The following is a 16,559-nucleotide window of genomic DNA, read 5'->3' on the forward strand; positions in this document are numbered from 1 at the left end:
AATAGGTCATTTTTCTACAAGTTTTCAAAAAGCTGACATGAAGTCACGGATTCGTCGAAATTTCAGATAAAATATTGTAAAATTGTAAAAATATCTGTTGTTGATGAATTTTTTTTCAAGTTTTTAAAAGCCTGATGTGGTGTTTGTCTGATGAAGATCGACCAAATCCGAGGATTAAAATTTAGAAGAAAAAAATGTAAAAATATTATTTTTTTCCATTTTTTGAGGAAGGAGACAAGTTCCACTTTTTCATCATGTAGAGAGGTCAAGAGTATTTAACAATATTTCTAATTAAAATATGGACCAAATCTGAGAATTAGTAAAAATTTTAATTTTTCGGATTCACCATAATTATATTTTTAGTGTTTGGAGAAATTTTTCTCATGAAACCTGATAACATTAGGGCGTCATCAAATATTGTTTTCGCAAGTAAGTATAAATCAGAGCTCTCCCCTCTCCTCTCTTATACACTGATTAGTCTTGGGTGGACATGGGGGATTAAAATTGGTATATAAGTTGATTTTATATCTTGTATGTAGCAGGGACTTGACCGAGGTGTTAAAACTAGAAAGTTCACAATTATTGTAAGTAAAGATTTTGTCGGATACTTCTTCTTTTTCATATTTTGTAAAATTGGTGGGTTCACCAGCACTAGTTATTTTTCACCGAGGGGGCTGTAAATGTTTATCTTACTTTATTATTATTACCTAAAAGTCAATTGCAAAATATGTAGTACTAGTACTGCTTTTCTCTAAAATTGTCAAACAGTCCCTCGCGTCTTGTCATTTTTTTGGTTCCGTTTTTGGAGGTGGAGGGGGAGGGACGTACGACCCTGAACAGTAAGTCAAAGTAAACATACTTTTGGAGTGAACGGAGTGTCCATCAGAACTAACCCGTAAAAATGTTTATTCGAGTTCGAGCCATTTTGAAAATTGATGATTTTTAGGCTTCACCCCTCCCACCAACCATCACACATCCTTTCTTTGCGATTACGGGAATCCGAAGTGCAAAAAAAGTCAGCCAAATTCGGTTGCTAGAGCACTTTTTTCCATTTGAATTGTAAAATGTTCAGAAACAGCTGAATGACGTGAGTGTCTAAAAACGGATTAACAAAGGATACTATTGCTGCATGGGTACATGCATCATTTTTATTTAATAATTACTGTACTATATTGAACGAATTGAAACTGATAACAAAAAATTATATTTGCTTCATATTTATAACAGTATGTGCTTATACATAGTTTCCTTAACAAGTACTATGGTGTGTGTGCGGTATACTAATTAAAGATTGGGGTAAGTGATTAGTCGGTATGAATCAGAACAGCCATTCCCTTGGCTTTAAGTACCTATTGTTTTATATTTTCTAGTTTTTTCAGAAGAATTTTTATTTCTTCTGTGTGTAACTAAGACTTCGCGTCGTGATTATTTTTGCAATATTTTGTCAAGATTATGGAGTATGTGAGTATGAAACTGAATATCATCTAAATGAGGACTGCTCTCAATACATTCGTATAATACTTGTCCCACATTTTTATAATTTCTATTAAGCACCTCGTTTTCAAGTTTAGACATCAAAGTCACTGGATCAAAGTCCAAGAATCCAAAAGGTATGTTATATTGCACCGACATATCGCTCAATATTTTTTCAAATTGTGTCATAATACTGAGCACTGAGGCTTTCACCTCGGGTAAATCAATCAATTTATCTGCGTTATTGAAAAATTTCTCTTTTGTAATGCATCGAATTGCGAAATCAATCAAGGTCAGTGATTCGTTGATGTTGAAATTCCCAAATTTTGTCAAATCACCAAGGTTAGCTTTACCAGCAGGCTCTGGCTCTCTCAACCTAAATTCGGCGCCACCTTTAACCAAACTGTGATTCATGTCGAAGAGCTTCCACTGCCCAAAGAAGCTCTTCACCAAATTAATAGCGAAGTTGATCGGTGAATGAATTCTGACACCAGCACTTCTTGCCAATGGAGCATTATCCAAGATGATGTGGTCAGTTTTATTGGTATCTTGAGTTTTTAAAATGAGAGTGTTGTTGTCAATTCCATGATGATCGTTGCTGCTGGTTGTTTCAAATGCGTTCGCCTGTAAAGAACTTGCGATATGCGAATTTCCACGATTGATATTTTGTGTTCCGTTTGTACAGTTGATTGAACGACGTTTTCTATGATGATTTTGAAAAATCGTATTATTCTCCAACTTGTTGAGAAATTCAATTAGATGAAACTCCCTCACACACCGATTCAGGCTCCCTCTGGCGAATTGTTTATATTCATTCACTATATCTGGTAAATTCGTAATATTTCTACTCGGTTCCGGGTATTTCCCCCCCTCTGTATAATAACCATGTTTTCCATGGTGACCCTGAGATGCTCGTTCGGAAGTCTCAATGACCCTCTCTGTTGTTTCTCTGAAACCTTTAAAAATTAATGGTATAGTTACCTCGAGTTTGTTTCCATGTTTTCCTCCTTCAGCGCCTTTGCCACCTTCACCGTCTGTACCTTTACTTCCCATTCCTGTTACCTTTTGTAGACCTGTTTCATTTTTACCCGAAGATGTCATCGAAGCGAAAATAATTTCACCAGAAGTACCTCCTGGACCTCCCATCCCACCATTGCCGCCGTTTCCTCCTGGTTTCCCTTCATGCCCATCAAGAACCACCACATACTTTGAAGTGAAAAAGTCCTTATCTACGTTTATTTCTGATATTTTATGATTAGATTTTGGAATTCCGAATTGGTAGATCCCCGTCGCGGTAAGCAACTGTTCGAGTTCTGGTGCTTCTAAAGTAATGTCATTGTACGCTTTTTCGCCATCATTTCCAGTTCGGCCATTACCACCATCTTGGCCTCGTCCTCCATCACCTCCTCTAACAGAGATAGTAAGCTCTTCTGGATGTTTGAAAGTTTCACCTATTCCTATGAAATTCCCCGCTGGTCCTCCAGGTGATCCAGGTAAACCATCTGAGCCATTATCACCGGAATTTGCTCCATCTGGTGCTTTTGACGCACGATCAGCGTCTCCAGACTTACCATCTAGGGTGATTTTATGCGTACCTTGAATATGCCATACAGGAGCTATAATTGAAAGCTGTACTTCTTCTCCTATCTTATTGAAATCTGCATTGATGAATATCTTACTCAAGGCGAAGATTTCTATGAACTTTGGCGATGCTTTGCATTCTCTTTTTTGAATATATGGAACATCTCCCAGTTTAACATACTCACCTTTTATCACCAATTTGTCGGAATCGCACGAATAAGATGAATTGCTTTTCAACGTCGAATCGAGTACTTTTTCTAAAGCATTCAACTTCGATTTATTAACTTTCACGTTTCTGATATTTTCAAACTCCGATTCGTAATTGGGATAACATTTTTTTAGATCAAACGGATCGAGATTAAATTCAGAATTGTTTCCGTTGACTGCATTTTTAGCCAATGCAGTACATGGACTGTTCAGAGTATCGGTTTGTGTTTCATAATCTGATAATCTTTCGTATAATTTATTCAAAAAATGATACCATGTTTTCGACCCTCTCGAATGCTCGACGACATATTGGAGTTCATCCGCGCATTGAAATTTATTATGGACGATGTGATCGCTAATATTGTGTAAAAATGACGAGTAATTGGCGTATTTCATCAACATATCATGGTGAATGGAGTTTACATTCATAGATATGGCGCCATTAATCACCTCTCGAGCGCAGTTTTCGAGTTGTTGATTTTTTGCCTTTTCCATTATTTTCGTTATTTCGTCGTATCTGAAACTGGTAACATTGTATAGTTTGGAAATATCTTGGATCAGATCTTCTTCAGCTGATAAATTCTTCTGTATTTCTTTGCCAATTTCTCGAACACTGGTGGCAAAACCGCGTGTAATTTCACCGATGACGTTATCAACATCTATGAGGGATTGTTTGGGTATAGTGTAAGTGAAATCGGAGTCAGTTTTTTCTAGAAACTTGAGCGTTTCCAGCGTGGATTTAATTTTTTTGATATTTTTCTGCATTGAGGGAATATGGCTCAAGTATCCGGCCTCGTCTGGTGATCTGAATATCGCTATTTTAGGGTACGTATTTCCATCTCTTTGCAATAAGGTATCGAGTAGTTTTACTCTATTGTCCATCTTGGAGTGATCCGCTTGTTCCAAGCTTTTTTTAACGTTTCCGATGAATGTGGCTATAGCAGAAATGATCTGATCATCTGATGTTGTAGGAAGATGAGCTTTTGTCGCAATAAGCGCAATTCCGTCTTTGTATTTGTCGATGTTTTTGATAAATTTCGTGATATGCGATAGCAGAGTTGTAAAGTCATCTCTGGTTCCTGTGTTAGTAAATGAAGTGTAATTGACCAGAAGCAACACTCTGATTCGTTCAACGCTATCGACGATTTTCTTAATAAAGTATGTCGTCGTTATATCATGAGCCATTCCCCTGGTATCCTGGAAGCCTGGGAAGTCGTAATACACGCTGCCTGTGTTGTTATCTCGCACTTGTTCTGGAAATATTGTATTGGATGTTATGAAGGATTCATTTCTACTCTCACTGTCGGGGTTGACGATGGTGTAGTAGAGATTCTCTGGTACTGACTTTAGAGTTGATTCATAGCCTGCAATTGTTCGAGTGAATGTGGATTTGCCTGCACCAGTGTTTCCCAATACCAGAGTCGCGTCCTTAACTTTGGGTTGAGTGCATAATATGGTCTCCCCTGCTGCTAATAGTTGGAAAACTTCTCTTATAGCTTGATTCGTGATGTTTGTTGTAGGGAATGTAGTCGAGCAATTCTGAGTTTTCTGCATATCTGTGCCTTTCGTGTATGAGTGTGTGGATTTCATTCCAGTTATTTGAAGGTGAGGTGGTGTGAAATTATTATCCTGAAAAAAATGAAAATAAAAATATTGAAAAGTTATCGATGTTGATGAATTTTTCGTAATTAGTGCGGAATTGGACTGGTGAGACAATTTTTCTTATGTATCTTTATTGTGATGTAGGTTGAAATCTTCATTTTTTTGAAAAATTATTTTACAACTAGCTATAAGTATCGCATTTTCGACGTCTCGATTGCAAAGTCCTACCTTTCACTGAAATTATCAAGGATTTGCTTTTTGTCAAAACTGCCTAATAGTTTGGGTTTTCTGTTGAAAATCGTCACTTCTTCGGAAAAAATTCCAAAAAGCCTCAAATGCCTCGACTTTTCGACAAAATTAATTCAAAAAGCACCATTTTTTGCCTATAACTAGCAAAAAGCCATGCTTTTTGCTAAAATAGTCAAAGTATTGCTTTTTGCCAAGAATTGACAAAAAAGTTCTCGCTGTTTAGCGAAATTCATGAAAAATCTTTTTGTCTCCAAAAATGCATAGGTCCACTTAATTAATTACTAAAAATTCTTTTTTTTTATTATCAAACGTTGCAACAAAGTTTCGCTTTTTCGGCAAAAAATTGACAATAAAAAGGTCTCTCTTTTTTTCACAAAGAATCACCCAAAAGCCTTCCTTTTTGCCAGAAAGTGCCCAAAAAGTACCCTTTTTCACCATTGAAAAAAAGTCTCGTCTTTTTCTCAATAATTGCAAAAAGGACCCGATTTTTCTAAAATTGTCAGTCTTGTTTTTTGCCAAAAATTGCACCTAAGCTTTTTTTTCTGATAAAAATTACAAAAAAATGTAATGTTTTTATCAGTAATTTTCAAGTTTGTTCTTTTTGCTAAAATTATCAAATTCTCGACACTCACTGAAACACTTTTTTGTAAAATTGTTCAAGATTTTAGAATTTCCTCCAAAATTGCTCAAAAGTATCACTTTTTAAACCATTAGTAATTTTCAAGTCCTGCTTTTATCCAAAAATTGTCGGAATTTCTGATCATTTTTTCAAAAACACTTGTACAAAAATTTTCCATTTATTTTTTTTTTGTCAGGAATTATCCAAAAGCCTTTTGTTTTGTCTCGTTTTTTCCCCGCCAGAATTTATAAAAATTCTTTACCTTTGTTGCGAAGAAGTCTCGTTTTTTAATCAAAAAGTTTCAATGTTTTGACATTTTTTTCATATTTTTCATATGGGTAAAAAGGACACTTGAAACTCTTTGAAAGCGTGAAGTGCAAAAATAAAGAAATTTCATACCTGTTGCTGCTGTTGCTGACCTCTCGTCTTCGCAGACCTCGAAATTTTATACCTGATCAAACATTCAAGTAGATGTATTTTGTGTCCCACTGATTACTTTTTCCAACATCTAGTCGAATTTGAATTTTCTTGTTCCTTTATACGTATTTAATCAATTTATAACAATATTACATATCAATAGACTGAACGAAATTAAAATGATGTACCGCATTACACTTCGATGCAACACAATTTATTCTCGAGTTGAACTCAATCTGCAAGGTAAATATTTCCAAGAAAAATGATAGCTCAAGTCGTGTGTTGCAGTCGTTTGAAAAATTCCTTTGAAATTAGGTACCTATTTATTTCCTATATGAGAACTTCTGTTGTGTTGAAGGATGATTTCTTCGATGATTTCTGAATTTTACTGCATTTTCTTCGAAAAAAATTCCATAAAATGTTAATTAGTGTAATCACTGAATGTAGTGTGAAGTTGAAAATGGTCGCTAATGTACTTGGTGTGACATTATTTACGTGTTTAATCAATTTATTCGTGACGTGATACTTTGGTGTTGGATTCGGCGCTCGAGAATTCGAGATGGTAAATTTATCACGTACTTAATTCAAATTTTGAGTAGGTACTTACAAATATTTTCATGTTTGACACTTTACAAAAATTTTTAATGTCGTTGTGTTCATTTAAGGTACATTTTGTGAGATACCGACAGTAAAATCCAATGACGTAATGTTGTTCTGATGAAGGGGAAGATCGTTTTTTTTTTCAGGCAGTGCTGCTTTCTTTTTTGGAGGGGGGAGTTGAAAAATGAAGAGCCACGGGTGCGAATAATGAGATATTGAACTTACTTAGCGATGTAGGTACTATAGACTTTGACACATGTGTTGATCAGCCATGTTTCAATTCTTTTTTGGTGGAAGTTGTACTTTTGACTGGTGTAAAATGATTTGTGAAATAAATGATGAAATCAACTAATCCAATGTATTTTTCTGTTTTGTTTCAGGTGAGTACAGATTTTCTCGCTGAAATGTTTGACAAGCTATAATAGGAATAATAATGTGGGTGAGTCGATTCATGATTGAACTTTTAGGTACTTGTAATAGAATCCCACAATCGTCAATTCATTGATATAGGTTCTCCAACGTTTTTAAAAACTATTAAAAATTCGCTCAATCTGGGAATATTTGATTTATAACCTGAATTAACAATTTAATTTGGGGCATGGAAGTGATTTGAAATGAGCTGGGAAAATAGTTTCAAATTTATTCTTCAAATTTTTAAACATTTTTTAGGCATTACAATGTCCTTTTAACTTGAAGCTGGGTCATTCCATATCCAATAGCCGAGATTTCTGCACTTGGGGTCGGCGAATTTTTCATATTTTTCAAGGATGAACTTCGATGAGAGATGACGAATGATCCAAACTGCATTTTCAAAGTGCATTAGCAGGAGCGATACAGGTGCTCAAGTTCTAAGGAGAATACGTAGTTCTAGCGGGGTTTAATAGAGAATTACAAATGGTAAAAATTTGAAATTTTTAGGGAAAAATTTCTTCAGAAATACAATTTTTTATGATGATTAAGGTATCAAAAAATTGGGATGCTTTTTTTTGTCTCCATTTATAAAATTTTAAAGATTATGAGAAAATACTATTTATTTCTTGAGTGATATATAAAATTGTGCTAATTGACTTAATTTTCATACATTAAGGAATAATTGGCGAAAGTGGTGATCTCAGTTCAAGTTTACTTGAGACTTTGGCATGTTATCAGAAGTGAACTTTTGTAGGACTTCATGTTTTTTTTCCATCACTTTTTGAATACTTATTATGTGAAAACAGAAGCCTCCAAAAGCGAGGAGGCAGGAGACTGCTGGTTCAGGTTAAAAAAAAAAAAAACAAAACATGAAAAACGAAAACGAGGAGCTCTAGAAATGCGTTTATCCAAACTTTTTCTTTGAATATGGCGTAGAATTTATTTAAATAAGTCAATTTGCCTGATATTTTCTAGTAATCATCAAAATTAGATGCCCCTTTAGTTCATTTCAGTATCCTGATTCTTCAAAATATTATTGGTGTGCTTTGTTTATTAAACATGAAAATTATTACTCAACTAAAAACAAACAATTGTAATTAGTACATTTTATTGCTTACAATATTAGATTGATTATAATAGTAGAGTAGGTAGTTGGTTAGGTACCTATTGTAAAATTATAGAAAAAGTGTTAGTTAGGGATTTATTTGGAACTACATGTATGGTTACTTGATTGCTTTCAAATCTTATGTATAATGAATTAGTAATGACAAAAATTTCAATGCAGTGTAATTTAAAGTAAAAATACTGTCATTTTTTCTGCATCCCCCTCCCCTCGTATATATCATTCTTGAACCATTAAGATTATCCTTCAAGTACCTACCTCGTTAATTTTGTGTGCAGTAAGATGACAAAACTGAGCATTGTTTGGATAATGAAAACTATCCATAATAGTGTTAAATATGATTTCCCTTATTTTCTCGTTATTACCATTGATAACTTCTTTTTCTAATCTAGACATCAGAAGAATGGGATCATACTCCAACAATTCAGTTTGCAAATTGCATTGAATGGATAAATCACTCAATATTTCATCTAGTTTTGCTATAATATTGAGTACTGAAGCTGTAATCTCAGAGGAATTCACAGACCCATCAATCGTATTGTCATAGGGTTTTACTTTTGTAACCCATCTGACGAAGAAATCAATCAGTGTTAAGGATTCATAGACACTGAATGTGGCAGCTTTCCCTACATAGGTGTCATAGTCCTTGGTTGTGTAGATATTGAATGGTGCCAATGCTCCAAACAAAGATTGAACACTTTCCCTAATAGAATTGTAATTTATTGCATTTGGTATGTGGATTGGTTTCCAATGGCCCAAAATTCCACTGATGAAGCGAATTGCCGAATTTATTGGAGACTTGATGACATTTGCAGAACTTTTCACATATTGCTCGTCTTCTAAATGTGTGTGTTCAGAACCATTTGTGACGTACTCTCGTTTTCTACGTGGTTTTAAAGTTGGTTGGGTACCACTGTATAAGTATGATTCTGATATGATTTCATCTAGTGTGTAATATTTCTCTAGATCATCATTGCATACTTCTGCAGGGTAGCTGACATGTCCTCCATATCCTTCTAGGACAAGATCTATTGTTTGATTGAAAAACTGCCTGAATACATCAAAAATAGAACTATTTGTTGATTGCTCTTCTTCCCCTTGAGACCTCTTGTCCAATTGTATTTTCCAAGTTGCATATGGACTGAATAATGGTTCATTTGCTTGTATTAGCTTTGAATTTCTATCCATATGATGGTAATGTGAATTATTCCCCATATTCACAGAGTGTTGCATAGTTATGGCATTATGTTTGAAAATGAAATACTCCTGATTGCATCTGTAATGGGAGTCACCAGAATGTGTTAATTTGACCAAGAAATTGGCTGCTTCTTGATCTAGGTGATTTTGCATTGTTCTATTTGCTAATTTGAACCTGATCCCTATCTCTTTAAACTTGACAGCATTTTGTATTATTCCTCTTGTAATGTCTGCTTTCAATGTAATTTCCTGCCCTTGTAATAATTTGCGAATTTCTTCTTTGTATGTTTCATTTTTCCATGTGAAAAATGGTTTTTGGTCGATATTTGTTATATCATATCTCAAGTCTTGAAATACTAAATCATTCTCACTAGTCACTGAAGTATGCTTTTTAGTAAGCATATCTCGCAAAACTGATACCTCCTTTGCAGCTTTACTGATCACATCTGTCAAGTTGGTTGGTCTAAGGAATGAAGATATATCAAACTGATTCAAATACTTATTGGAAAATGGGAAAATATACTGCTTGAAGGTGTCCAATGCTTTCTCATATTCTTGCAGCACTAAATTTGATTTGATTGTTAGCTCCAAGTCATCTATATCTTGCTTGAATTCTCCATAATCAGTCATTATTAGTCCTGAATTAAGATCAGCAACATATTTGGCAAATTTTACTCTATCTTTATAATCTTGTATACGATCAAATATTTGAAATGCAACCATCATTTCACCTGACAATTCATCAATGCATCGCATAAGTGTATTCTTGATAGAGGGGTCTGTTGATATTTCTACGATAGTTTTCATTTCCACATGGAATTTTTTCAGAAAACCTTGCATTTTCCATGTATCATAGTCAAGTACAGCATGGGATTTGTTGTATGAATTTTGCAATGTTTCAGATAATGTTTCTTGGTTATTACTGATTCTAGGAATGAATATAGTTTTAATATCATTTTCATAAGCTTTTATAACATTAATTTGCTGTTGTACTAGGTGTACACTGTCACCTAAGGCTGATACTATTTCCTTACTAGCTTGCAGTTCAGGGTGTGGATCAGTGATCACTTCTGTTACACTTATGGTTGATTGTACGAGGGTTGTCCATTTGATTTTTGATTCGATATCTTCGATTGTTTGATTGTTCTTTGTATCATTTGGTAGTTCAGTTTTTTTCATTTCTGATTGTATGACGGTTGTCCGCATGATTTTTGATTCAATATCTTCAATTGTTTGATTGTTCTTTGTATCATTTGGTAGTTCAGCTTTTTTCATTTCTAATTCATTAAGATATGAGCTCAATTTGTCTTTGATTATGCTTTTAATCCCATTGTAGGTTTTCTCTGCGATGGCAGAGCGATGAAGTAAACTGGTAAATGAACTTATTTCTGTGGAGATTTCATTGAACTTTTCATCGTTTTCAGCAGATGCTTGCTTTGATGCATTTTCAATCAGTTCTGATTGCAGAATTTCACCCAGTAAATGTTGTTCTTGTTGGTAGATAGTTGTTATTCTGTCATTGGCTTTTCTTGCAGATTCTATCAATGAAGTTGCTTCATTTTCATCTTCTTGTAATGATTTTCCAGCCTGGTTGGTTAATAGTTGCACTGCTGAAGCAGCTAATTTACCATGTGCACCGAGTAATCCTAGACATGAACTGGCAACATTCAACATTTTGAGTACAGCTTTCAATGGTAATTGCTTTGCCAACTCAAGTTGCTTCTGTATTAACACTTTCTTGTTGGTTTTTGCTTGCTTTTCTTGTTCTTGTACATCCAGAATCAAAGATGGTATCTGATCATCTATTTGCTGGCGAATTTTGTTGATTTCTGGAGTAATAGATTGTTCTATGAGGTTACTAGCTTTTGATATTTGTGTATTGATTACATTCTCGTATTGTTTTTTCATTGTATTTATTTGAATCTCATTGAGTTGTTTTTTATACTCTTCTATATGCTTTTCAACCAGAGGAAAGTATCCATTGATATCCACCACCTGATAATTGTCCAGATCATATTCAATGTTACAAATTCTACTCAAAATTGCCATACTCAAGTAATGGAGTGCTTTATGGTCTTTAAAATTTGGTTGGTTGATATTGTTTGATGTGTATGTTTCAACTCTATTCAATAATGATTGGTAAAAAGGCAATACATTTGTTGAACCAGAATCTATTAACCTATAATATTGGCCTTCTAAATTTTTGAAATCATCTAAATATCCCCTAGTTTTATAGAAATTATTATGTATGTGTTTGTTGTTTTCAAGATGATCAAGGAATTTTCTCAAGTAAGACTCCTGCACGCTATCATTCAGATTTTCCCTGATATATGTTTTATAATGATTTATCGCATCTGACTTTGGAATAGATTCTGTTTGTTTTGGGAATTTTATTTGCGCAGAATTTCTCCCATTTGCACCACTTTTACCTGCTGGTGCTTCTTTGCCACTAAGAACCACTTTATACCTATGAGAGTAGAAAAACCTGCTGCATGGTGAAAAAATATGGAGATTTCTTCCAAATTCCCCTCCATGTCCACCCTTGCCACCTTTCCCATCCGCTCCTTTATGTCCTGTTTTCATTTCTATCTGTACTTTTGTAGTATTGGAAGATGAGAGGAAATTAAATGTGACATCACCTGGGTATCCACCTACCCCACCTTCACCGCCATTTCCACCACTTCCTCCAGTGTTTCCTCGTTTCCCAGCTAAAATATATTCACGACCACCTGATACGGGTTGGTTGTATATGATCTCATGATTTCTGGATGTTGTAGAATCACATATACATGAGCACGATCTACTTTCATCAATGTCACTGTAGGCATCTTCTCCACTCCTTCCGTATGCACCATCACCACCATCCTGACCAGGTCCTCCTTGACCTCCATTCACAGAAATAGTAAGCTGTTGGAGATTGATCACAGTTTCACCTATGCCTACAAAACTTCCTCCTGATGTCCCTGGTAACCCGGGTTTACCATCGCGTCCATTTTCTTCTGGGATTATTCCACTTTGTGCTTTGGGGGAATCATTTGCTTCAGCCGCTTTACCATCTAGAATGATCTTTCTAGCACCCCAGCTTTCCCAAGTTGGTGCTATAACAATGAGTTGTATCCCATTGCCTGTCATGTCTAGATCAGTATCTAGGAATAACCTGTTTAGGGCAAAGATCTCTATAATATGGGCTGATGTACAATTGGACTTGAATATATCACTGAGTTTAACATAATTCCCCTTCACTGTCAGCTTGTTGGAGTCACAGGAATATTGCAAATCATATTTTAATGCCATGTGGAGAATTCTATGCAGAGTATTCAGTTTTGGTTCATCAAGTAATACATTTGTGATATCGTTCAACCGGTGATTGTATTTTGGGAAACATTTTTCTAGAAATGGTAAAAGTGACGCTGAACTTTTCACGTGTGTTTTATGTTGAGCTATGTGATTAGCAAGATCAGTGCACACGTTGTTGCTGGTATTTTGTTGTACATCATATTCTAGCAATCTGTTGTAGAGCTCCTTCAAGTAATTATACCATTTTTTAGACTTATCAGAGTATTCAATTATATTGTTTAATCCTTCACCACATTTGAATGAATCATTAGTTGCGTAATTACTCACTGTGTGCAAGAACAAAGAGTAGTGACTGTATTGTATGGCAGATGATAAACTCTGTTTTACTGGATTACTATTCATGAAAGCAACGCCATTTACTATCTCTTGTACACAGTTCTTGGGTTCTGTGTGTGAATTTGCTGTTTTCTTCAAATTAACCAATTTATTATAAATTGAGTCTGTTTCTATGCATAACTGGAAAAGGTCGTTGATTTTACCTTCATTACCAATGAAAAATTTTTGCATTTCATTCTCACTTTTTTCAGTGCTTCTCAAAATTCTTTCATTGATTTGATCCATTACTTTACTAACGTCATACAGAGATTGGTTGGGTACAAAATAACCAAAATCAAAACTGGATTTCTCAACAAAACTGAGTTTCTCTATCATAGATTTAATTGTTTGCTTGTTTTCTCGCACCAAGGGAATTGTACTCAAGAGACCTGTCTGATTCGGCGACCTTGAAATACTAATTTTTGGATAAGTACCTTGCACTTGTAGTAACAAAACATCGATGAGTTTTATTGCATCGTAATTATCTGCTTGTTTTTTCAACTCTTGTTCAACTTTTTCAAGTGTATTAACAATACTTTGAATGATTTGGCCATCTGAGGTTTGAGGATATTGAACCTTAGTTACAATCAGAGCTATGCCATCTTTAAGCTTATCAATATTCTTAATAAATTTAGTAATATGTCTCAAGAGGTTTGTGAAATCATCCCTGGTCCCTTTGTTAGTCAGCGATGGATAACTTACCAAGAAGAGTATTTTTACACGTTTAACGTTGTCGATAACTCTTTTAATGAAGTACGACGTGACTACATCATGTGCCATTCCTCTGGTATCCAAAAATCCGGGAAAGTCATAATACCCAGCACCTGTACTGTTGTCCACTACCAATTCTGGAAATATTGTTGCAGATGTAACATAGGAGGTGTGAGTATTGTTGTTAAGTTTGCTAATGGTGAAGTCAAGTCCCTCTTCGACTGAGACTAGTTGATTGTCATATCCGGCAATTCTTTGAGTTAGTGTACTTTTTCCACTTCCTGTATTACCCAACACTAGAGTTACGTTTTCTAGTTTGAGTTCAGCATTCAGTTTAACCTCTCCTTGTGCTAGCAGATCGAAAACTTGTTTGATGTCTTCATTTGTTACATTGGTAACTGGAGGTATTTTCAGAGAATCTTGAGCTTTGTGCATCCTGTCTTTCTTCTATGATACTGGTGAAGTTGGTATCTTTGTTTATTGTTTATGGCTGCTTACAACGGGGGTGCTTCAGAGACCTGTAAAATGTAAATACGTATGTTTGAAAAAATTTAGGCAGAATTTGGACCGATCATTTTAGACAATTTTTTATATTTCATTCAATAATTTTTGGCAGCTGGGTCCTAATAATCGAGATATTTCGACACCCTGAGTACTAATCTAGCAGTTCTTTTAAAGTAAATTGTTTAACACTCAAAAATTATACACAAATTGGCTGGAAATTGAATATATTGGTTGGTCTTTTGCAATTATTGGCTTTCGCGCATTCGAATTTACTAAAATATTGAACAATATGTATCAAGGTGAATCTATTCGTGGAAGAAAACGTGCTTTAAAGATATTTTTGACAAATGGTCGTTCTTCATTTTTAAGGCTCAATTTACACGATCAGCCGAAACAGTCATATCGTTTGTTTGAACTTCCTGACTATTAAAAATCCTATTTTGAAAACGTCCAGGGACCAAACATTACATATTAGGTACAACCATTGTGTAGCATTTTTCTAGATATTCTCATTTTAAAGTTTTTATGATTGAAAATTGAAATCGTTGAAATTTGAACTTTTTAGGAAGAAGAGAACAGCGAAGAAAGACTATAGATGGATAAGTATGCCGAATTTGCCCCCGAGAGCTTCAGGGTTGATATTTGAATGGAAGGTGGGTACCCTTGAGCACCTTTCGTCGGGAAAGTTTCAGACCGCCAGACCCTCCCCCGGGTTTTGAGACCCCCTTTTCTGAAATTACAATTCGTGTTCGGGGTGTTCGATTCATTTGGAAAGGACACCGTTATCATGAAAATAGATCAACTTTTAATATAGTAAAAATTGAGATGGTGGCAGAGCACTGTGGGGGGCGTGGATGAAGGTAGCATAAAATTGGACTTCATATTCGTTTCGGTGTGTTCGAGTCGCATGAAAATGACACCAACATTATGAAAATAGCTCAACTTTCAATATAGTAGAAATTGCGGTGGGGGCAGATAAGGAACTAAGGGCAGAGGCTCTGGAGGGGTATGGATGAGAGTAACATAAAATTGTACGTCGCGTCATATTCGTGTTCGGGGTGTTCGATTCATATGGAAACGACACCTCGTTTACCAAAAACAATTTACACCAGTATCCATTTTTACCCCCTCAGTAAGTTTTTTCAATTTTTGACCACGACCCACCACAATTGAATTTTTTTTTGAAAAAAAATATATGTTCTGTAGGGGTCAAAAACACTTTTGGAAATGCTATTCCCATTTTTGTGCCAAATCATGGTCATCGCTAAAACAGGTAAACAAAACTAAAAAACTCCATTTTGAGGGGTAAATATGGGGAGAGGGGGGTGCAAATTTTGTGGGGATACCTTTTATGAGTATTTACAACATACTAAAATAATTTTAAATCGGTTCACATGGGACTGAGAAAATTTTTTTTATTGTAATTTCAAAAAAAGGGGGTCTCAAAAACGGGGGGGGGTCTGGGGGTCTGAAACTTTCCAGATGGAAGGTGCTCAAGTGTAACCACCTTCCATGCAAATATCAACCCTGAAGCTCTCGGGGGCAAATTCGGCATACTTATCCACCTATAGCTTTTAATTTCAATTTGAGAAGTTTATAGTGAAACCATTTCGAGTGATTTTTTCCTAATGTGCATCAGATTTTTCGAAATCTTAAAATTCGATCAACCCTCGTGGTATTTTTTTCACATTAATTGCTATTACATTTTTGCAAATTTACATACATACGAGTACCTAGAAAAGTATTGAAATTTCATACCTGAAGAAAATTGGTCCTCTGCCAACCAATAATTGCACTCAGAACTGAAGATGACATTGATTGAAAAATCTCACATTAAAAATTTTGCATCTGCCACGAAATTCAAATATGTATTAACGAACGAACTTCCGACCATGATATTTCGCAACTAGTTCATAATGGTCAGAGTTATATGCGAAAAAATTTACGCCGAAAAACATGGGACCGTTTATTTTTAATCGCTTAATTTCCACAGGTCAAATGTGAAAGAAATTATAATGGTGCGACGAAATTTGGGCATGACAAGATGATAAAATATTGGCTCACTTCTCTATAAATAGGTATTAATTCGCAGGCTACGCAAATTACGACAGTCATAATGATGTGTAGAATGTATTTTCTGAAAATTCAATCTATCAAATCAATAAAAACAAGAAATTGGGTGTGATTAATTCT

General features: G+C 35.0%; 2 protein-coding genes across 2 annotated transcripts; both read right to left on the reverse strand.

Annotated features, from left to right (window-relative positions):
* Window positions 1-1,201: 1,201 nt before the first annotated feature.
* On the reverse strand, window positions 1,202-6,310 carry LOC135837484 (uncharacterized). The gene is made up of 2 exons (XM_065352776.1): window positions 6,131-6,310; window positions 1,202-4,890 (listed from the first exon to the last, which is right to left on the reverse strand). Exon 2 carries the CDS (start codon window positions 4,849-4,851, stop codon window positions 1,426-1,428), a length of 3,426 nt encoding a protein of 1,141 aa, XP_065208848.1. The 5' UTR covers window positions 4,852-4,890; window positions 6,131-6,310; the 3' UTR covers window positions 1,202-1,425.
* Window positions 6,311-8,180: 1,870 nt separating this feature from the next.
* Window positions 8,181-16,263, reverse strand: LOC135837485 (uncharacterized). Its single transcript, XM_065352777.1, has 2 exons — window positions 16,125-16,263; window positions 8,181-14,380 (listed from the first exon to the last, which is right to left on the reverse strand). The coding sequence occupies exon 2, from the start codon at window positions 14,295-14,297 to the stop codon at window positions 8,529-8,531; it is 5,769 nt and encodes a 1,922-aa protein (XP_065208849.1). The 5' UTR covers window positions 14,298-14,380; window positions 16,125-16,263; the 3' UTR covers window positions 8,181-8,528.
* Between the last annotated feature and the right edge of the window lie 296 nt (window positions 16,264-16,559).

The sequence above is a fragment of the Planococcus citri genome, chromosome 2 (genome assembly GCF_950023065.1).
Source record: "Planococcus citri chromosome 2, ihPlaCitr1.1, whole genome shotgun sequence".
In the NCBI taxonomy this organism is placed as follows: Eukaryota; Metazoa; Arthropoda; class Insecta; order Hemiptera; family Pseudococcidae; genus Planococcus; species Planococcus citri.